We start from the raw sequence: 24,482 nt of genomic DNA, 5'->3' as shown, positions 1-24,482 counted from the left end.
TGCCATTTAATGAAGAATATGTTAGAAAAAAATTGGGCAATGAAACAAAGTTCCAGTTTAGGTGAAATAGTATCTCATTAGTAGCTGACTGATAGCTTATAATGGAAACAGTCACGAAATATATAGTATGCTCACCCGTGTAGCAGACCTCGATCCCCTGGATGTTTTATGGGGAGAGGAAGGTAGTGTCCAGCAGCTGATGGCCGGCAGCTCAGGTGGAGGGAGAGCTGCACTTCAGCTGGGATGTGTGAGATAACTGATAATTTATCGGCAGATGGAATTAACTGTGGGCATATTAACTGCTTCTCTCCCCAGCTACCTTAAGGGGATCGAGACCTCCAGGGTAGATTGCCATAAGTATATGCCCACAGTTAATTCCATCTGCCGATAAATTATCAGTTATCTCACACATCCCAGCTGAAGTGCAGCTCTCCCTCCACCTGAGCTGCCGGCCATCAGCTGCTGGACACTACCTTCCTCTCCCCATAAAACATCCAGGGGATCGAGGTCTGCTACACGGGTGAGCATACTACATATTTCGTGACTGTTTCCATTATAAGCTATCAGTCAGCTACTAATGAGATACTATTTCACCTAAACTGGAACTTTGTTTCATTGCCCGATTTTTTTCTAACATATTCTTCATTAAATGGCAGGAGATTAATGTTCACTAATTCCATCAGTGAAGATTTACTACTGATAAACACATCAAAGTGATTATAATTAATTGATTGGGATCCCATTCTCTTCTTTTTAAAGATTGTCTTGTTTTTTTATATGCTGTATATTTATATTTATATGTATTGTATTTTATTTACCTATTTGTGATAAACATTTTTCCAAAAGCAACAGTGTGTCCGCAATTCATTCCTTTTTAGACAGCCAATGTGTTACAGATATTGAAATCATTTAAACAGCAGCGCAATCTACTCCAACCCCCTTCTTTAGTTTTCTTTTTTTGTGGGTCTGACGGGCCCTCAGGAGTTACTGCAGCAGCTGTGGCAAGTTTTGTTAATTAAATATACACACCCTTAAAAGTAGTAAACCTTAACTGCAGAGCGCCAGGAATTGTGTCCTAGAGAGCACTACCCTTGGTGCTACTCTGTCACACAATAAACCCCCTTAGATCTTAAAAGACCAATTTTTGGTGTCTGTAATTACTCAGTAAGGCGAGATGTACTACGCAGCACATCTGTGACGAAATACATCCTGGCACTTATTGGGTACATGCAAGTGTTAATAATGCCAGTACTATATGTACCTAGAAATTTGATAAAAATTGCAGAGAACAACTCTCCCAATAAGAGCTGTGCTTGTGATAGCGGAACTTATGGGTTTAGGACAGTGATGGATAACCTTGACACTCCAGCTGTTGTTGAACTACACATCCCAGCATGCCCAGCCACAGTTTTACTATTTGGCCATGCTGAAGCTGATGTAGAGCATACTGGGATGTGTAGTTCAACAACAGCTGGAGTGTCAATGGTAGCCATCACTGGTTTAGGATCTCGGAGTCTTTGTACACACGTGCAGTTTGACTCGTAATGTTACAGGAGTTGCTGGGAATGATCCCACTAGGAAGGAATACATAAAGAAGCCCATAGGCTTCTATTGGGTTATGTCATCTAAAGATGGCATTAACCACTTGTATCAAATGTGTTTAATTCTGGATCTTGGTATGTGTAATGTGGCCATATACACGGCGTGATTCCAGTGCAATTACTGTGATCTGACTTCTCAGCAGAGAACACTGATCCACACAAATCGCTCAGCACACATTGCTGGGCATCGCATGTGTGTCAGCAATGTTTGCTGAGCGATCTGTGCTCCCATCTTAAAATCTAGCCTACTTATACCAAGCCACTGTGGTTCATACTTATGATCTGAAAATAAAAAAAAAAATCTTTGAGAAAGATAAAGTGGAGAAAGTTACCAACCAATTAGCCTCTGTAATTTTTCTAGCACAGTCTGTAAAAATAGAAAAGCTGGTTGGTTGATACTTTGGGGTCTATAAACATTGGAGAGATAAAGTGAATGGAGATAAAGTACCAACCAGTTCCTGTCATTTTACAAATGACAGGAGGTTATTAGTCTGTACTTTTTCTCTCTCTAAGATTTGATTAATCATTTCTGATGGGCAAGAGGATTGCCAATAAAGTCTCATGGTTGTGGCCCCACTTCATGCTGTTTAAAGTAACAGTTATTGGCATTTCACAACAAGGGTAGGGCAACATGTACTCATGCTCCCCAACAACGTTTTGCTGTTTAAAACTATATTGTGTGGTATTTAACAGCAGGGCAGGCCTTGGATGGGAACATTTGAATCTCTTCATTCAAATTCCCTGCAACCCACTTCAGTTGGGAAGTGCACAGTACCAACTCTGTTGGGAGGCTGAGAGAGTTCCCCAGATTGGGTTTTCTCTGGGACATTTTGGAAGAGTTGTCAAGTGAAATTTGCCTAATTGCAATATAGCTGCTTATTTTAAAGAAATCATTTGTACTGTACTGTGGTAAAGCCAGATTGTGGCAAAAACAGTTCTATACTTTCCAGCTGTTGCTTTCTCCACTTTAACATCTCTCTGGTCAAAAAGTTTTTCATCCTTCTGGTTTACATCCAGTGACACCTTCCCGATATCATCCCGCCATAAAGTACTGTAGAGCAATGTATTTCCAAGGTCCCCCTTTCCTCTCTTCCTCAACAGTGCAGCCAGAGTCTCTGGGTGCTGTTCAGTATCTCTGGAAATGCTGGGCAAAACCCCAGAGTGATGTAACCAGGTGGACTTCCCATTCAGCCATGTGCACATAGTGACACAAAGGGGTTTATAATACAAGGCCATGCTGCTTGACTTCAAAGCCCCACTCCCATTTTGGCCATGGGGGGATTATTGGTTGCACTGGATGTCACTAAACCTGATGCCACCACCGTATGTATGTATATATGTATGTATGGTATGGGTGGACTGCGTACAAGGGAGGAAATTGGGTAGAACTGCTTATGGAGGTTTCGTGGATAGTTTTGGAATTTGACAAGATAAACTTAAAGGATAAAACACTTGAAGGTTTGGAGACTAAAAGAAAGTCTTGTTATGCATGGCAAAGAATTTCAACAGAATGTGAATAGAGGCATCCAGTGTAGAGACTGGCTGAACAGAGCAGTAGAATAAAAATGTTTTTCTGACCAAGATCAGTCTGGACGCTGCATTCAGAGTAGATGTAGAGGTGAAAGTCTGTTTAGGTGAAGACTGGTAAAAATACAATTGCAATAATTCTGGTGTAATGGGGAATAATGGGGTAAATCTACTAAAGATTCTAAAAGCTAAAAGAGTTGATGTTCTCCAGAGAAACTAATCAGATTCTGTCTATTATTTCTCTATTGCAACCTAGAAAAAGAAAGACAGAATCTGATTGGTTGCTATGGGAAACATCACCGTTTTTCAGTGTTAACAGGGGCGGTGCTTAGAGATGACATCATCACTAAGTGCTGGGACCACCGATCGCCGTGCTGGGGACAAGCACAGCACCAAGGTAAGCTGCTGGGCTGCCCTGAGCCTCTGTGCACCGCTAGCCCCCTCCCCCGTCCCCCATCCACAAGGTGAATGGATGCTGTACACAGACACCCATTCACTTCCTCATCGGCTCTGCACAGTACAGCAGACAGCAGCGGAGGCTGTGTGTGCCCCCCGCCCAACCTCCATACCAACCGCAGGACACTGCGGTCTGGAGGTTGGGCTCCCCCATTGCTGTAAACAGGAGCTGGGTCTGCTGACCCGGCATACCCGTTTACACTGCCCCTCACCTGGATCCTCCCCATGTTCCACCCTGGTCAGGACCAGTGAAGGATCCATGGGGAAATGGGCCCGTGTTTTTTTTTTCTGCTACTCCTTTTACACCGACGCTGACTGGGGTCTACGAGTCAAAAACCAAGGTTTTTGCCACAAGGGTATAAATGTACCCAATGTGTGCACACAATGAAGTTTTTGCAGTTTATTTTATTAGTCTAGTATGCCCGCTAAAAGCAAATGTTTCGAAAGCTAGTAGATGTAGTTTCACTAGCTGCCAACAAATGGCAGTGTAAGCCATCTTGAAGCAGATGCTTCCAAAGCTAGTAGATGTAGTTTCACTCACTGCCAACAGATGGCAGTGTTTTGGAGCCGCACGGACACTAGACATACTGGGGGAAATTTAGTAAAGGAAATTTGTAAAAAAAAAATAGGTGTATTTGTATCCAGAAATACACTTATCTTTGACATTTACTATCCAGAAAATACGGCAATTCGTAGTCGTATTGATGTGCTATCAATACGAATACGAATTGCCGCATTTTCGGGATAGTAAATGTCAAAAATAAGTGTATTTCTGGATACAAATACACCTATTTTTTTTTTACAAATTTCCTTTAGTAAATTTCCCCCACTGTGTGTGTGTATGTTTATTACTGTTTCTTACATTTTTGTAACATAAATTGGATACAGATTGAATATGGGGAGCAAACGACAGTCTAATTAAGAGTTAAGAACAACATTGACAGGGAGCTTGAAACTCATTGTTGTGTCCTTTTCTATTTGAAGATTATCTTGAAAGTGATGTATATATTCCAATCTTGGCTAGCTGATCTAAGGCTTTTTGTATTTTAACTTTATTTATAAAACTTATGAAAACAATCTTCCTTTACATCTTTTCTGTCAGTCATTCTTGTCATTTGTTCTCCTTACTGGTACTTGAGAATAATCTTGATAACCTGATATAGCCTTACAAGGACAAGCAGGTACAGTACATAGCATAAAACATTAATCATACAATTGTGTTTTTATACTTTTTTGTTATACTTTAAGACTAACATTCTTTAAGATTCCTTATTCACCAGCGCATAACAAACTTTTTTCACCTCCATTCTGTTTCAAAACATTAAAACAGTTTTTGAAATATAACAGGTTTCTCATAGGGTATGGTTACATGACCCAGATATAAACTTTATTACAGTATAGCAGGGTCTAGACAGTTATGAGTTTGGTGCACTCGCAGAAAACTACCATAACAGACAAGGAAAGAGGCAAACATCTGGGTCAAGCTCATTCCAAAGGTCTGACTAATACGTAGCTCAAACGGTAGTTACATAATTCATTGACACAAACAAAGCCATGATCAGTACACTTTATCAGCAGGAGAAGCAGAACAGTTGTGGGCAGTAAAGTACAGGTTGGGATCAGTAGAGTTTATTAGCAGAGGAGCAAAACAGAAGCATGTAGTGAAACACAAGCTGGGGTTAGTAATTATAATACATTATGTGGTCTGCAAGAAAAACTTGGCCAGCACAAGCAATCACTTACGGGTCTATATATCATTTAGATAGATGGATAGATAGATAGATAGATAGATAGATAGATAGATAGATAGATAGATAGATAGATAGATAGATAATTATATATAAATACATATTTGTGGGATATTCCCAAAAACAGATATTTATTGGTTGCACTGGATGTCATTACCACGAAGGCCACCACCATATGTGTGTGTGTATGTATGTATGTTATTGATGTTATGGGTGAACTGTGGGAGGGAATTGGTTATGGAATTTGACAAGATTATCTTTAAAAGAAAAATATCAGAGTAAAGGTGCCCACACACGGTACAATTGCCGGGCGCCATGAGATGTGTGCTCCCGTGCACATTACATTGCACAGTTTCAAAATTATGTGCTGCACATACCTTTTGTAGTAGATTGCAGCTCATTGCATTGCTAAACATATGCCATATGATGCGATGCAATTTAGTCCAAATTGCATACAATAATTGTACCGTGTATGCGCACCTTTATAAAGTACTAAGGTTTTGCCTTAGAAAAAACCCTAGTATAGTTAAAATCTTGTTGCAGTCTGCATCGGGCAGGTTACTAACCACAGATCAAAGTCACAGCTGTGATAAAATAGTGCAGGGGATCCCAAAGTAAGTGTCTAGGAACCCTGCTGGGGTTGCTGGTCCAGAAACAAATCAAATAATTTATGGTCAAAATGATAGACAAAACTAGTTATAGTGGCTGCCTACCATAAAATGTGGACAATCCACATATACCACCCCAAACCTGAACCAGATATCAGGTAGGCACACTTCACCTAATTTTAAGTTTTTCCAAATCAATCAATAAGAAAATTTTGGTCTAGAGTTGTCGAGAACAAAATACTCATACTCTAGGGTGCCGTTATTCAAGAGAATTTGGAAACCACTGAAATAGTGTATCAGTGTATCTTTTTTACCTTGTTCTGTACTCAGCTGTCCTCCTTCCATTGTGACTCTTCTAGTGGGGACTTGACTCTTTGCAGAAATTGGAATGCAGACTTTCCTTGGAATCTCAAAATGCTCAGGCGTGCTTACTTCCACATCATACTCAACTGACTGGAACTTTTTGGACAAAGAAGAGAAAGAACTGAATGATGTTTTGACCTGTAAAGAAAAAAACAACATTTGTTAAACATATGCTATTTTAGAAAATAAATAGTTCCCTCTATTATCTTAATGAGTATAGGCAAAGGAGAGGGTGTTTCTGCTTGCCGTAACCCCCCTTTTATACAGCCTGGCAAGCAGTCAAAACAAGATTGCAGCATATGAAGGTGTATGGAGTTGCTGCAATGTCCAGTGGCAGCAGATTTTCCTACCAAGTCTGCTGTATTTGTTGATATGAGTGCTCAATAATTGTGCACAACAGTGAATCTGGTAAGTGACTTACCATGATCATTGGACTTGCACATGTCTGAAGTACTATATTACATAAACTGTATATTGTTTTGGGCAGACTTTACCCCTAACTATGCATCTTTCATGAGCTGGGGACAAGCACCCTAAAATCAAACATTTAGATACCACCTCCAGATATCCTGTGCTTGCTCCTGAATGAGCAACATACAAATGGTAAAATACAATCATAATGTTGTCTACCGTAACCATTATAGCTATCATAATAGTAAATCAGATAAAAAGCTGGAATGTTTGTAATGCTTACAGAGTTAAACATTTACCAAAAAGCATATTATCTAATTAACTAGAACTTGCACAAGTTTAGTAACCCTAAAACATCCACATCCCCACATTTACACTAATGAAATGGTAATCCCAGATGGGTGGGGATCAGTTGGTCACCAGCAAGTTGTTAGACACTCATTAGGTTGACACCATTAGGTCAACTTGCATTTAGGTCAACATATTAGACATGCAGGAATGTCAACATGAGTCTAGGTCGACATGGGTTAGGTTAACAGGGTCATTAGGTCAACATGGGTAAGGTGGACTGGGTCATTAGGTCGACATGGTTAAGGTTGACACTGAAAAAGTCAAAATGAGTTTTTTATTTCTTTATTTTTATTATTTTTTTAACCTTATGTCCTAGTGGATGGTAGGGCATGAAATACCGCCAGCCGGCACATGTTGTGTCGATATGGACACCGAAACATGCCACCAGGTCCCCTCGCATGGCTCGCTGCGCTTGCCATGCTTTGGACACACTATTTTATTCTCCTACCATACCTTAGTGGATGATAGGGCATGAAATACTGCCTGTCGGCACATGCCGTGTCGATATGGACATCGAAACGTACTATCGTGTCCAACGATTCTGTTTCACTTGCAAAAGCCAATTCTCTCTCTAATGAGAATTGGCTGTTGCTAAAGAGAGAGAATTTGCTTTTGCTTGTGAACCAGAATTGTCCCCCTAGTGCATGTGACATCATGATATCACAGCATGCCACACTACTGACAAAGGAGCAGCCTCCCAGATAATACTAAAGTTGGTAAACTACAGTTGGAGAGATGCAGGATCTGAACAGAAAGAAGGTGACTGGAGTTATGGAGACACTTGGGGGGAAGCTGGAGAGATAAAAATGGGTCACGCTGCGCTCGCCATGCTTTGGGCACGCTATTTTATTCTCCCACCATGCCTAAGTGGATGGTAGGGCATGAAATACCGCCTGACGGCACATGCCGTGTCGATATGGACATCGAAACGTACTATCGTATCCGACGATTCTGTTTCACTTGCAAAAACCAATTCGCTCTCTAATGAGAATTGGCTTTTGCTAAAGAGAGAGAATTTGCTTTTGCTTGTGAACCAGAATTGTCCCCCTAGTGCATGTGACATCATGATGTCACAGCATGCCACACTACTGACAAAAGAGCAGCAACCCAGATAATACTAAAGTTGGTAAACTACAGTTGGAGAGATGCAGGATCTGGACAGAAAGAAGGTGACTGGAGTTATGGAGACACTTGGGGGGAAGCTGGAGAGATAAAAATGGGTCACGCTCAAGAGACAGTAGGAAGCTGTAGAGACAAAATGGAGCAAAGGGGTCTGGATATACAAAAAGGGTCTGGCTGGTGAGACATTGTGACTCTTCTAGTGGGGACTCTTCTAGTGGTGGGTTGGCTGGAGAGATAAAAGTGGGATGACTGGAAACAAATAAATGAGCAGACTGGAGAGACAGAGGGGTGGCTGTAGAGACAGAAGTGGGCTGATGGGAGAGACAGAAGGGGACTGGCTTCAGAGACACTGAAGAGCTTAAAATATAGAAGGGAGCTAGCTAGAGTTGAAGAGGGGGCTGGCTGGGGGTATGGAGAGATAGATGGGTCTGGTTGGAGACACATAAAAGGATTGGATGGAGATAAACTGGGGAAGGGGGCTAGCTGTGTGATACTGGGGGGTCGCAGCACAGTCTATTTAACCTGGTATGAACTTATACCCCTGCACAAAGTTTATATCTATTTAAGGGTACCTTTTGCCAAAAAGTGGATCAATGTAATGTAGAACAAGATTTATTTCTTTAAATGTTATGTGTTGAAGCAAACTGATGTTATCGAAACTGAGTCTGAACCTATATCTAAAGCACAACAGTACTTGGTAGAGAAAAAATGTGTGGCTGCAGCATCATCGCACTGTGCTTCAGATTAAGTTTGTTACAGACATAGAAGTATTGCATATCAAATTAAGTCACACATGATATGGAGTACTGGGAGATGCTGTTTGACATGACTGCAGAAATAATGTAGTACTGTAGGTCCCCTGATTTAATAAATGAAGTGAAGCTTATAGTACCTCCTCTCTAGATGATGCGACTGCCATTGACAGGTGGCTGCTGTCCAGTGTTCCTGTGACTTTTCTGCGTTCATACTCTTCAAATGTCATCTGCATCTGGGCTGCAATTGCCAATGCTTTCTCTTGTGCTTCATTAGCCAATGGAATTTTTAGATTTTCTTCCAAAATAGTGTTTTCTTTGCATTTAAAATAACATGTTTTCTGTGTTTCTGTGTTGCATTAAAAAAATAACATTACAAAATGTGATACATTGGATTTAAAAGCCAACTTAAAATATTTTTTTAGCTACATAAACTGGTTACACCAATGGGCATTTTTGTAATGCAGGAAAATAAAGAAGCATTATCAACACTGTTGACCTGAATACAAATTGCTATTGATTGACTGATCAATTAATGTTTCTATTTAATAAATGATGTGTACAGCTCCGCCAATAACCTAGTGTGCGGGGCACTAAGCAAATATAAACATACTAGTAAGTACACTTGAAGCAAATGCTTCGAATGGTAGTCTGCTACCTTGTGATTGCCTCTGTGTTTGTGCATGTGTGAGAGAGAAAGAGATGCCAACAGATGGCAGTGTTTCGGAGTTACACAAACAGACACTAGACATTATATAGTACAGTATATACAGTATATATATATATATATATATATAATGTGTGTAGATGTATGCTGTATATTACTGTAGATGTATGTGTGACATGTGAACACCACAAAGCAGGCAGACGGACTGTGGGCCAGATGTACTAAGCTTCAAAAGTGATAAAAAAAAGAGTGATAAATAGCCAGCCAATCAGCTCCTACCTGCCATGTTTTAAAATGTCAGACAGGAGCTGATTGGTTGGTTGTTTATCGCTCTCTATTTTATCACTTTTGAAGCTTAGTACATCTGGCCACAGTGTGCCAACTTCAGCAAGTGTTATCCCTCATCCCTGTTGGAACTGTCTGTCACTGCACAACTTCAAAGAAACACGCTCAGCACAACAAAATGAAAATTACACTTTGGGCATGATTCAGAGCAGACCCGCCCCACTGAATGCTGGGAGTTCCACTGCTCCCACCCCCTGCCCACCCCCCATACCTCCGTGTCTGGAGCAAAACCTGCTCCTGGGGTTTTGCACATGTACATATTCGCACATGTGCAGACCCTAAACTTCGGGAAGGGGCCGAATTTTGACCTGAACGAACAAGTCTGAATCGCCCCCTTTGTCAGTACCACAGAGATTTTTGGGAAACCAGAGTGTGAGGTATCATCCTCCAGGCATAATATATGGAATTTGAAAACAAAATATTATGGTAATGTATAAATGCAGATAAACGCAGAGTAATTGCATATGGAAGGTCTCTTGTACCAAAAATATATATTTTATCAGCATCAGACACAGTGTTAGGTGTTACAAAACACACTGCAAATGAAATCATCTAATTTTTCCGTTGTTATTGCATTAAAACAATGAAGCCGTCATTTCACAACTCCTGGTAAAAAAAGGTAGAATGAAGTTCTTTGATGGTTTTCAAAAAATCATTTTTATCACATGCAATCATCCAAATTCTTAAAAGTCACAAAAGTTCCTAGCCATAAGAACCAACACAACAGAGCAGCAACACCTCAACATTTCAAAATGGTCACGTGACCACCTTAGATGACCCCAGTGTTAAATGATTTGAATTCAAAGTAATTGTTTTAGTGGGTTTTTTTTTCAAACCTCAGTGGAATTTCAGCAATTGAACTTAGTACATCTGGATGTAAAAACTATCTAGCATACTACAAAAGATTGCATGTTACTTTAGTGACGCACTCCACTAATATTGTTAATATTGTAGTTTTAAAGACTTGAATTTCAGGTTTATGCTCAATATTGCGAATATGTTGGCAACATATTTAGTGCCAGTTACATATCCCCAGTACTGCCACTTACAGATGTCCCCAGTAGGTTTTTAGTAAAAAAAAAAAAAAAAAAGAAAGTACATTCTGGAAACTATAATTTTCTGAATAATTTGGGTAAGGGATACTCAACCTGTAATTTGTATATAGAGCTTCAATATTACATATCACAAATATATCTAAATCACCTATATTAAAATGTTAGCAAAAAAAATAATCTTACCTGGAATTATATTATTGATGACATTTTGACTATCTGCAGGCATCAAAGCTGAAGGCAAAGGAGCAATGCCAATTCCTTGGATCAAGTATATAAAGTCACCGATCTGTAAGCCAAGTGTGTGTAGAGAGAAAAAAAAGAAAACCATTAGTTTTGAAAATTAACATATTCACTGTTAGTAGAATTTAATTGCCCCCATGATTTGTATTGTTGGATGTATATGGTTAATTTTCTTATTATTTACTAACTATGAAGTGGTAGAATGGTGGATATTGCATTTTCTAAACACCAGAAAAGCTTAAGAGAGGACTGCATTAAAGTAAAGGGAGGAATCAGGATAGCTTGATATCAGCTTTGTATTTACTATATGTTATTTTATTAATTAAATGAGTTCGCTGCAACTGTTATTACCAATAATAATTCTAGGTACACACAAAAGAAATTTGAGAAAAACATTTATTGTTCAGTATCATATGGACCCTAATTTGCTGCAGGTCTGAAACCAAAATGGGCAGAATCTGCAATTAACATCTAATAAGATGCTACCAGATTACAACTGGAGGGAAAATCTTGAAACATAAAAGCACATATTATTTTGGTCATTATGTAAAGTGCTATAAAATAAAAATAAAAAAAAGCACTATGTGACTGATTGGCTGCAAGAAAAAATGTTACATTTAGGTTATTGAAGTGTGTAAAAGATAAGCTGGAATGAATTACTTCTTCATCGATCAACTTTAATCTCTATCACTTTATCTAACAAGAAATAGTGGTAGCATTAATGTTACTCTCTAACTCCCTAATTAAATCTGGGAACTGTTTCATATCTCTCCGATCAAGTTGTTTTTCCTCGATTTCACCCTTACTCACATCATGTACATATAATGTGACAGCCCTTTTCTCAGTGATTAATGTTAGCTTTCAGTTTTCTGATCGGATTTTGGAGCCCTGTAGATTAACTTTTAACAATCTAAATTTCCTTTAAGTTATCAGGATACATTTATCTTGTCTGTTTGGCTTCTGTTACATGATCAATTAATTACACATTATGGAATTTATTTTCATCATTGCATTAAGATGTTTGCTCAACTTTGCTATACAGTTTAGGGATGCCCATCAGTGGGTTAATCATTAATGGTCACATGGATGGCACCACTTTGTGATTAACGTTGATTATATAAAATCATAGCCATTGATTTATTTGCCACCTATGGTCATCCTCTGTTACTCATTGCACCAATCAGTGATTAACACTACATTTGTTGTTTCGGCATGAAATGGTCTATATGAAGGTGGGTCAATAATGAGCAACCATCATTGTTTAGTTATGATACCATTCTTATGAGTCATGTCTGCACATAGCCAATGGCATACATGATGTGCATGCGTAAGATGTGTACTGCAAAGATTTAGCGGAAAAAACTGGATCAGTACAGCGTCTCAGACACTCCCATTGTGGATAAGTGTTGAATTACTGTATTCATCCCACCCCAACCCCCTCCTCCCTCCCCCCTTCTCTGGGAGACATTCACAGATAATGCAATTAAAGAGCTGATTCAGTTGATCTGGTTGGGGAAGGCACTATACAGACACTGTGCGTAATGCATAGTACTAAATATTACATGGCATGCTCCTATGGTTCTTGAGCATGGAGTCACACAAAAAGACTTTTATGCAAACACTTTTTTATGTTTGTATAGTTTTATTACATAGTACTTTCAGAAATATTTCAATAAAAAAATAATAAACTATTTTACACTGTAATCGAACACAGGTGTCCAGTGTGTAGAGTGGCACAGTTATCCACTAGCCTACATCCCCTGGTGATAGTAACCTCTGCTCATGAGTTTATGTAAAAACAGAGCCGTAATGAGTTTTGTGTTCACAATATTTGGCATCGGATACGGAAACTGCAGGCCACAGTTATTATTTGCCTAGGGGCCCGGGACACTACATGGTCCATTTGCTTGTGTTATACAATACAGTTGGAGCCACAGTGTGAATGAGGTCCACAAGTGAATGAAGTGCACAAGCATCACCTACGTATTGTATTTACTATTCAGTTCGTACATTATGAGACGCTCGTGCACCTCATTCCCCCACTCTTAGCGAAATGCGTGGTTTCATCAGTATATCAATCAGCCGCTAGATTGGTAGAGCATTAGTCACCCAGTGGTGGTATGTATTGCATGGATACTGTATGGTGTGCATCCATGCACCTCGGCACACCAGAGCGCAGAAGAAAAGTGGATCGCCAAAACCTTCGCCATGGCGAAGTAGCAGAAACAATGGGAACCGCTCCATCTGTATGCACTGTATTAATGTCACAAACTGTATTCATATACCGTAAGCAAATATATATCATTTGTATGCTGTGTTTCACAATTAAAAAGATACAAAAATGTATTTTTTTTATAAATTTTCCAATTAAAAAAATCAATATTTACCTCTGCATTGGTGAAAATAACTGCACCATAGCGTTTTCCAAGATCAAATGGAAGAAAATTAACTTGCAAGCTAGCAGACATGCCTTCTTTTAAGAAAACAGACTTCAATGGGCAGAAAAACTGACGTTGTATAGTTGGCTGGTGGCCTGTAACAACAAAATACATGTAGACAAGGATCTAATAAATCAATACAGATGTTTATCATAAAATAAACTATAACATGGTTCATTATAAATGTATAGGTAGGAATAGTAAAAATAAAAAATATTGTTTGAACAAGATAACATGCCCTTATCTAGACATTACTCTACAACAACATTCATCTTCTCCTTACTTATAGAGTATAATGAATGCAATGTCTTGCAGTACCGTTTCAAATGTATTTTTAGGGATTTTCCTAACCAAAGGAGCTTATAGTCAATATATGGTGACTGAGAGAAAGAAAGACACATTACTTCTCCAAGGTCACAGACAACTGACAATGGGTTTTGAAACCTGGATCTATCAATGTCATTGTAAGTCAATCCGTTTAATCACTGCATTACTCTTTGTCTACTGAAATAGCATGGATTGCTTGGTGGGGAGGTCTATTGTGTGAGACTACTGTAGGTGCAAGGTGACATTGCCAACGTTTACAACTAAATGTTTAAGGCAAAGGGTTTCATGAAAAAAAATGGTCACTAGTATATATTTAGGTACTCTTTACCTAGAAGGTCGCCCGTCGTGGTGATCGCGGGTACATATATGTGTGGCCGCGACGCGACCGACGCGATGCCCGCGATTTCCCATTGAAACCCATGTTAAACATGGAAATCGCGTCGGTCGCGTCGCGGCCGTCCTTAAATGTACCCGCGATGGCCGCGACGCGATGCTCCCGATTTGCCATAGGAATCAATGTTAAAAGGCCCGATGGACACGATTTTACTGTTAAATGCCTCAATGGACCCGATTTGGCCATAGGAATCAATGTTAAATGGGCCACAGAGCCCAAATAAGCACAATTAACCCTTAAATGTCCCCCCACATTTTTAACGCCACCCCACGATCCACGCCAACCCGAAGCGTGGCGAGCGCAGCGAGCCCGCGAGGGGCGGCGGTACGCGTCCTCCGACCTTTTCATGCCCTACTATCCACTAGGGCGTGGAGTGAGAATAGAATAGTGTGGCGAGCGCAGCGAGCCACCGAGCCCGAAGCGTGGCGAGCGCAGCGAGCCCCGCGAGGGGACGCGGATACCTTCACAGTTATACGCGTCCCCTCGCGGGCTTCACAGGTGTCCGTGGCGACGCGGTCACCTGTGAAGCCCGCGAGGGGACGCGTCTACCTGTGAAGGTATCCGCGTCCGCTCGCCACGCTTCGGGCTCGGTGGCTCGCTGCGCTCGCCACACTATTCTATTCTCACTCCACGCCCTAGTGGATAGTAGGGCATGAAAAGGTCGGAGGACGCGTACCGCCGCCCCTTGCGGGCTCGCTGCGCTCGCCACGCTTCGGGTTGGCGTGGATCGTGGGGTGGCGTTAAAAATTTGGGGGGACATTTAAGGGTTAATTGTGCCTATTTGGGCTCTGTGGCCCATTTAACATTGATTCCTATGGCCAAATCGCGGGCATTGAGGCATTTAACATGAAAATCGCGCTCAATCAGCCTTTTTAACATTGTTCCCTATGGGAAAATCGCGGTCATCGCGGGTAGCAGATTTTTATGTACCCGCGATTTACCCGCGATGCCCGCGATGACCGCGATTTTTACCCCCGACGCCCGCGATTTCAATCGCTGGCGCCCATCTAGGTAAAGAGTACCTATATTTACAAATATTTATTAACCAGAGAGAATATGGCTTTAATCAGGGTGGGATAACATAAGGCCCCATACATTGCAGCAACCTCCACTCAGAGGTCATATGTAATGCTCCTTGAGCTGTCCGGGACCTTGCGATATGTGATATATCACATTCAATCACATCCAAGACTGCCCGGCTCATAAAAATACAAGAGACTGCTTCTGTAGCAACTGGGAGGTTCTGATGCAATGCGCACAAGACCACGCATTGCATGGGACCAGCTGTCTGTCACCTGCAATTTATTTGGGCTCTTTTCCTGTGATTGATTGTTGCCCAAATTGCAGGTACATCGTCCAGTGTATAGGGGGCCTTTATGCAGGAAGTAGACAACAGTGCTCAGAGGAGTCTATTGCTTACAGTATGTCATTGTGTAGGACACTATTTTCCAAACTTTCTCACATCACAGCTCTTTAGCGTATTACCATTTTTATGCCACACTAGGCCAAAAGATTTGTTACTGAGAACTTCAGCAAAAATTACTAAATTTTGCCAATTAAGTTTACTTGTCACTCCTAGGGGTACATTTACTAAAGCATCTATACATGAAAATCAACAAATCAGAATCTCTATATAATTTTCTAGGATGCAATAAAGAAATGATAGACAGAATCTGATTGGTTGCTATGGGCAACATCACCTCTTTTTATTTCTAAAGTCTGTAGTAAATTTACTCATTAGGGTCAGATATGTGGAGGTGGACAGGGTAGCACTTCAATTTGTCCATATATTTTATGATTGGCAGGTGCCAGCACTGAATTTGTCTTTCACATGGACTATAATAGTTTTATTTGGTCCTTCATCACCGACTCATGGCACCATGGAAGTGCCCCATGGCACCTCAGGGTACAATGGCATCCCACTGATGAGGAAGATAAATTCAGTGGGGAGAGGGAGTCTTTCTGAAGCCTACTCTAAAATGAAAGTGAAAGCAGAAAAGATAAATTACGGTACTTGTCTAATTGCACGGCGCCAGTTACATAGTTAGAGTAGCGTCCCTGTCAGAATCAGCGTAGTGTTCACGCGGCCAGCGTAGTTAGCATAGCCAGTCAGAAGTAGAGTAGTGTTCCCTTGGCCGCTTAGCGTAGTTAGCGTAGTCAGCGCCCCTGTCAGAAGTAGTGTAGTGTTCCCGTGGCCAGCGTAGTCAGCATACCTGTCAGATTCAGCGTAGTGTTCCCGCGGCCAGCATAGTCAGTCAGCGTTACGCAGTTACCCTAGTCAGTCAGAGGTGAAGGTGAAGTGACTGCAGCTGTATTATTTCTGACGCTCTGCGGAATGGCTGCAGAACCTCTCACGATGTTTAACCTGCCGCAGTCAGAGGAGTCAGTGGCATTTTTTCAGCAGCACCATTTGCTGCCACTGACACAAACCTATGTTAATGGACATCCAATGCACTTGAGTATGAAGGAGAGCATGTGGCGCTGCCACATTAAAACCTGCCGAAAGAGGATAAGTCTCCATGCGGCACATTGGTTTCCAGGGTGTCGTATCCCATTTCTTACCCTCATTTGTTTTCTTTTTTCATGGGCAGAGGAGCTCACAAGCATATCACAAAACCACTGTGCTGTACAATAACCTTATGCGGGAGGCCTGCACCGTGGATATAATGTCGCAGCCCCAACGCCGGATTAGCGGTCTGGCAAAAATAGTTGCGGTAGACGAGAGTCTCTTTTTACAGAAAAAAGTAATGTCGGACGCATCCTGCCTCAACAGTGGTTGTTTGGAGGCATATCCAGAGACACCGGTGAGTGTTTTATAATGCCTGTGGACAGACATGATGCCAGCACCCTGATGTCTGTCATCAACAAATATATAGAACCGGGGACGACTATATACTCTGATTGCTGGCATGCATATAACACTCAATAGCTGGAGCAGGCAGGGTACCACCATGCACGGGTAAACCACCACTATAATTTTGTTGATCCGGAGACTGGGTTTCATACCCAAAACATTGAACGCCTTTGGGGATCTTGTAAGTGGCGTAACAAAAGGCAAAGGGGCACTGCATGCCAAAATCTGGACTACTATCTACAGGAATTCATTTGGCGCAAAACTGTCAGCACAGAAAACGCTTTCCAGCGGATTCTATATGCCCTAACTCTGCTCCCAAAGGCTGACAAAGCAGATGACACAGATACAGACACAACTGCGTCAACTTCAGCTGCAGTTTCCATGAACGCAGAAACTGAAGAATAACTGTTTTATTATTTTCTTTGTCTTGTTTTTTCAAATTATTGTACTTTGTTAAGTGTTTTTTTTCTCTTCTTTATTATTCACTAAAATCCAGTTACCTGTTAACACATGTCGCCTTAATATATCAGATGTATGATATGGTAGGTGTGAATGTGTTCCTGAAACACCCCCACTATCCATGCCAGCCCGAAACGTGTAGTGCAGCGAGCCCCTCGAGGTGACGCGTTACGCGTCCCCCCGACCTGTTCATATCCCCACTATACATGTCGGCAGCGAGCCACTGAGATGAAGTGTGGCGAGCGCACGTGGATTACTTTACATGTATCCCACCACTGCTCACCACGCTTCGGGCTCGGTGGCTCGCTGCGCTCGCCACACTTTATAACATCAACTCCATGCCGACGTGGATAGTGGGGGTATGTACAGGTCGGGGGGACGCATAACGCGTCCACTCGCAGGGCTCGCTGCGCTGGTCACGCTTCGGGCTGACGTCGATAGTGGGGGTTTGAAAAAGAGGCATTTGCCAGTATGTAACATGAAGCACTGGCAAATGCCTCCTTTATTGTCCATAAGACACACTTGGGCCCGCAAACCCCCTTTGTGCATGAGACACCTCTCTGCCGGTGCTCGCATGATCCCCTCTCCACCGGCATCCGCCAGTGCAGGGGATCTGTCGGTTACCGGAAAAGTGTGAGAGGTGCTCACTAGGCTTGCCATGGATGCCGGGGACAGAGCCATGGACATGGGGACAGACCCGGGCTGCCGCGGAGTCACTACGCTAAGCACGCTAACAAGGCTAAGCAGCCTTTTGGCTGCCATGGAGTCACTACACTAACTACGCTATGCAGCCGTTGGGCTACGCTGACAGGGTAGCTTAGCCTACACTGAAAACATAGCGTAGCCGGGCGCCGTGCTATTACACAAGTACCTAAATTGCTAAGTAATCCTAATCTTATACAATTAGCACATAATGCACCTGTGTGTTTTATCTGTTTTTATAGCCTCTCAATCCTCTCCGTTTCAACTAAGCAACATATGAGAGACTTTTTACCCTATTTGAATACCAGAATTGGGTATTTTAGAGAGGATTAGTAGTTTAGAGAAGACTTTTGAGCAGGATGCTTTTGTTAATTATCTGCATTGGGAGCTTCGTCTATTTTATATGTGTCTATAAAACTCATTAAGAATATCATTATTGTACTGGTTTAATGTCTGGTTTTTTTTTAGAAATTTAAATACATATTTTGAGACAATTAAATCTTTCGTCGTCTCTTAATAAGAAGCGGCATAGTGAGAAAATTAAAATTTATTATATCGTTAACTATTAGAAATATTCCAAGTGCAGTAAATCTTGTCTCTATTCCATTTAAGGCTTGGCTAACTATTTTTCACTAGCAGCTTTCTTCAAGAACAGTGATATATATATACACTGGACTGTACCATTAAGTTCACATTTGAGATCAGTCCGGTCACTGTACACTATCTAGCAGTGACTCTCACGTTGGATGGTGGCAGAATCCACACTGGCCTTTTTAAAAAGCCCACCGATTATAACACTGTGTTACACTGCTCTCATCAGCACCCCATCTCTACTATCAGAGGATTCCCCTTTTCGCAGTTTCTTCGGGCTTGGCGTATCTGCGAAGACCCGATAGAGGCAGAAGAGGAGATGGACCTCATGATTAAAAAAAATTCTTGCTAGGAGTACAAGTACAGCGAACTAGTGACGGCCAAAACAAAGGCATTGGCCATTCCTCATAGTTCCACATTGATGTCCAAAGAAAACGGGCAAACTCTCAAGAATACCAGAATTTCTTTTGTTCAGAAATACTGTAGTGCAAGTACCAAGATTGTCAAAACTACACGTGACCTGTGGCCTTTAGTGCAAAAAGACACAGGGCTGAAATCATTTAAGAATAGCTCACTTTTACCCAGCTTCCAGAGACAACGGAATTTGAATGATTGGCTTGTAAGAAATGATATCACGGGGTATGACAAATTGTGCAAACCAATTTCTTGACCAAAAAACCAGGGTGCTACAGGTGTGTCGGTTGTACCACCTGTGGCTACCTGGAAACAGGCAGTTTCTTCATGCACCCCCATTCAGGGGTTAAAATTCCCATTTGCCAGGTCCTCTCTTGTTCAAGTACCCATGTTGTGTATATCATCCAATGTCCTTGTGGTCTCCTCTATGTGGGGAAGACCACAAGGACCTTTAAAGAATGCATGGATACACATCGATCTACGATCAGACAATCGATTGAGGGTAAGCCTGCCACGAACGAACAGCCCGTACCACGACATTTTAGGGAATTTGGGCACAATTTGTCAACCCTCAGTTATAAGATCATAGATCAAATCCCTACCAATCTGAGAGGTGGAGACCGAAATAAACTCCTCCTGCAGTGTGAAACCCGCTGGATTCACAGCTGAATACGGTGTTCCCGGCAGTATTAAACGAATATTGCAGTTACCAATGTTTTCTGTAACAAAGTCGTTATTTTTTCAATGGACGACATAGTGTGTTGACACTTAATAGATACACATATTGATGTATCTTTTGCTTTCACCTCTTGTTTTTTTGCCTCATGGCATTATGGTCCCATGGTTTTATACACATTTTGCTTATGTGTTGATTTTGTTTATTACATGCAATTGTTTATTTGGTCCACGCTGCATTACTGGGAACTTTTGATTATTGCATTAGAGTTATGCTGCAAGGTATAAGTGCAGTATTCAGCAATCTGATATGATATCATTGATTTTCATCATATGCATTGTTGTATAGTCATTTCTCTCCTTGTATGACCTTTTTATTTACGTGTACACTGCACTTTGTTTATAGGTTGCCTGGCAACCGTCCGCCCGGCCAGGTGACTGAGCTGATGTGCGTCGGAGGTGTGTTGACGTCATCGGGGACGGACCCGGAACTGGCCCGGGGGGGGGGGGGGGGGGGGGCACACGGTGGAGGTAAGGTGATTTTTAACCTTGTCATGTCTGTTTGTTATTTGAGCCTGATGAAAAACGAGTAAAGCTTGAAACGTTGCTTAGAATTCAAGACCTCAGTGTTTATTTATTACCTGCACTGTTGAAGACCAATGAGTGCCTGATTGAGTCTCTATTTTATACATACATATATATATATATATATATATATATATATATACATACATATATACACAACATGGAAGTGGTGGCACTCCCAGGACTTGTAATGAAAGACAATGTCATTACAAGTCCTGGGAGTGCCGCTACTTCCATGTTGTGTATATTTTGTGTTCCATCACCTAGGAAGGCACCCGGGCACCTACTTACATTTACCTAAGAAGTGCCGACTCATTGGACTATTGTATATATGTATATATATATATATATATATATATATATATATATATATTTAGCAAAAATCCGGCACTCAGCAAAAAAGTGACTTACTTGAGTCAGGTATTTAAAGATTGGTGCTGCGGTGCCTTCCAGGTGACGGTCCAAGAAGATAAGAATGATAGAACAAACATTATTGACAGTATGGTGGTGCAGTAAGCAGTGTCGAGCATCAGATCTGGTCTCCTGGCACCGATACATTGACAATGTTTTATTTGTATGGAATGGGGATGAACTGTCCTTGCACCAATTTTTTTATACTTTGAACTCTAATGATTTTAACTTAACTTTAACTTTTAACTGTAGTAAAGAAGAAATTGTATTTTTAGATTTAAGCATATACATAAAAAATGATGAAATATGCACAAAGAATTACACCAAAAGCACAGATTCCAATAGCTATATCGAAAGAAATAGCCAGCATCACAGGAATTGGCTGGAGGGAATACCGTATGGTAGGGTGGCCAATCCCGGGATCGGGATCGGCGGGATCCCGGGATTTGGCCCCTAAAACGCCGGAATTTCAATCCCGGGATTGGAGTTTCCAATCCCGGGATTTCGGGATTAGACTGCGCATGCGCAGTCTAATGCCGGCAGCGTCTGAGCAAGTGCTCAGACGCTGCCCAGCTACTCCCGTCCCGGCGTTGTGGCTCTGCGCAGCGTGACGAGGCCAGAGGTCACGCTGCGCAGGCCAAGAAGCTGCGCAGCCCCGTCCTGTCATCGCCCGGCCGCCTGCCCGGCCGCCCGCACACCTCCCTGCCCGGCTCCGGAAGTGAAGTGGCCGCCTCCCGCCCGGCTCCAGCAATGGACCGCCCACCCTCCCAGCTTCACCGAACACCCGCCCGGCCGCACTGCACATGTAAGTAAATATGCGGAGCGGCCGGGGCGGGTTTTTTTAATTAGGGAAGCCAATCCCGGGATTGGGCATTTTTCAATCCCGAATTCCGGGATTAAAAAAATGCTCTGGGATTGGCTTCCCTACCGTATGGCCAGTTCCTGAGAGTGAAATGGAATTGCACTGAGGAAAATGTGTATGAATAACAGGTGAAAGTAATGTCCAACAGATTTTAAGTCAAAGGATATAAGGAAGAAGATTTAACAGTAGCCAAAAGAAAGACTGATTAAATAGTTAGAGCAGATCTCCTGAAAGAAAAAAAGCAGGAAGATGGTGCACGTAACAATGAAAATGAATGGTCTTTTATTAGTGATTTTAACCCAGGTATTAAAAAGATTGAAAGTAATTTTAAAAAGAACTGGGGTCTCTTGAAAAATGACCGAGTTATAGGGGATCTGATTCCAGATCGCCCCAGATTAATTTACTGGCGTGCCCCATCTTTAAAAGATAAACTCGTGAGAAGTTCACTTGAGACAACAGTAAGAGCAATGGTTCCACAGATGTGGAATGTGCCTGATGTGCAGGAATACAAAATACATTTACCGTGAATGGCGAGTGTTTTAAAATTAATAATTTTATAACATGCAACTCAAAAAATGGGGTTTATCTTTTAGATTGTAAGTGTGGACTTTTTTATGTGGGGAAGTCGAAGCGGAATTTAAAAACGAGAATAGCAGGGCACATATATAATATATGAAAGGGCCTGCTAACACACACTGTTTTGTCCCACTTTAAAACTACTCACAACTGTAAGGAATGAGATCAAGTATTTCTGTGGTATAGATCTTGTGACGTCAACATGGTGGAATAAAAATACTGAGACTCTGTTGGCACAAACAGAGATGAAGTAAAATGGGGAATTTGAGTTAAAGTGGTTTTTTATAATCCTGTGTTTTTTTAGAGGCTGCTTTTAAAATTCATGAATTTTATTCTATATGTTGATATTTTGTTCTTTTCTTTTTTTCTATTTTATAATGGACTATAATTACGGACTTATGGACATATCTGGCAAAAGGAAATTATCAAACTGAAAACCAAAGAAGAAGAAATGCCATCAGAGATGTTCTCTTTGTTGTTGATTTTTTGCTGAAATGTATACAGAAATGTATTATCTTAAAAATAAGAAAGTATCATTTCCGGGTCTGTAAATGGATGGAACGCTGATGACACGCAAGTGCAACCGTGTTCTGTAACTTCCGGTATCAACAGTGCGCACTATTCCGGATATCGGAGCAAGTGGAACGCAGGTGACATGCAGTGTACCGCCCAACGTGACTCCGGCCGGAATGGTGACGCGCTTCCGCTTCCGGTGAAAGCTGGTACCGGAAGTTCCAGCAAACGCGTCAAATCCCGCACTTCTCTCTCATTATCTGCCATATATAAACGCCTCCTGTGCAGGGACTAGTCATGCTTCTGATGAAGGACTCTGAAGTCCGAAATGCATTGAGCTGACTAATCCCTGGCAGAAGGAGAAGTAAATGCTGCACAATCGCACTTTCTTTGGAAAAAGCCATCCTGCACTTGCACTTTGTGACCGATATACTGCGGAGGTTCCGGAAACTCCTGTTAACTGGTCCAGGAAGTTGGGTGGTGAGACCTGAATTTGGCGTTTTGTGGATATTGTTCTATCGGGTGTTACATGCTGTCTTTTCTTTTATGTGATAAAGAGTTATGAATTGAGAGTTTTTTCAGTAACTTCAGAAAGAGCATATATCCATCCTGTTCTTTAGGAGTATCTGGACATAAAGGACATTTGCTATTTATATGATAAGTGTAAGTGTCATTCTAAGCAACTGGGTTGAGTGCCTGAAACACTATACATTTTTGTTGTGTATATCCTGTCTAGAAGTGTTTGTCAGACCTCTTCTTCTATAGTGTTGGCTGCTGACAGCCATCCAGCGCACTGTGTAAAAAATTCTTGTGTACTATTGTACTGTAAGTTATTGCTTTCTTGTCTTGCTCTTTTGTTTATGTACTTTGTTAGGTCCAACAGAACCATTGTGGTGCCTTATAAATAATAATAATAATAATAATAATAATATCCTGCACTGTGTGCAGTTGATAATAACAACCAATAATAACTGGATATTACCAAACGACTAATTATAACTTGTGATGTGTTAGGTAAGGACATATCATTATGTTCCAAGTAGTGCTGAGGTTCTGATATCCCATTATTGGCAGTTGAAAAGCTTGTGAATACTAGGAATTCCCAGACAGCTTTGAAGGCTTGAGAGAATCACAGTTCTGAAATACTTCCATTCTGATGATGAAGCCTTTCTGAGTATTTATGAACATAACATGAGTAAAATCCCCTTTAACATAGAAGTAATTTGGAGTCCGGCCATAACATACTTCTATTTACTGTCAAGTTGAATAACAGCTTTGACAAAATAACCAAACTGACTGGTACTCAATTCTTTGAGAAACCTCCACATATTCACTGATCAGTAGGGGATCATCACATGCTACAATAACTCCATGCTGTCTCAACTGAGAAGGTTCTATGTCATAGGTACTTAGCATCACCCTGAGGCACCCAACG

General features: G+C 41.4%; 1 protein-coding gene across 3 annotated transcripts in view; it reads right to left on the bottom strand.

Moving 5' to 3' along the window:
• The window catches only part of CFAP47 (cilia and flagella associated protein 47), a 474,937-nt gene that overhangs the window by 236,812 nt on the left and 213,643 nt on the right, over positions 1-24,482 (bottom strand). For all 3 annotated transcript variants that reach the window (XR_014470467.1, XM_083174330.1, XM_083174331.1), the window contains exons 43-46: positions 13,634-13,779; positions 11,190-11,292; positions 9,080-9,288; positions 6,255-6,441 (exon numbers count right to left, since the gene is read on the bottom strand). Coding sequence is in view for 2 of the 3 variants with exons in the window: in XM_083174330.1 (XP_083030456.1) it covers positions 6,255-6,441; positions 9,080-9,288; positions 11,190-11,292; positions 13,634-13,779 (645 nt within the window). In the remaining variant the exon portion in view is untranslated. The remainder of the gene's footprint in view (positions 1-6,254; positions 6,442-9,079; positions 9,289-11,189; positions 11,293-13,633; positions 13,780-24,482) is intronic.

This window comes from Crinia signifera, chromosome 2 (genome assembly GCF_055691185.1).
Source record: "Crinia signifera chromosome 2, ASM5569118v1, whole genome shotgun sequence".
In the NCBI taxonomy this organism is placed as follows: Eukaryota; Metazoa; Chordata; class Amphibia; order Anura; family Myobatrachidae; genus Crinia; species Crinia signifera.
This window is presented reverse-complemented; position numbering and strand designations above follow the sequence as displayed.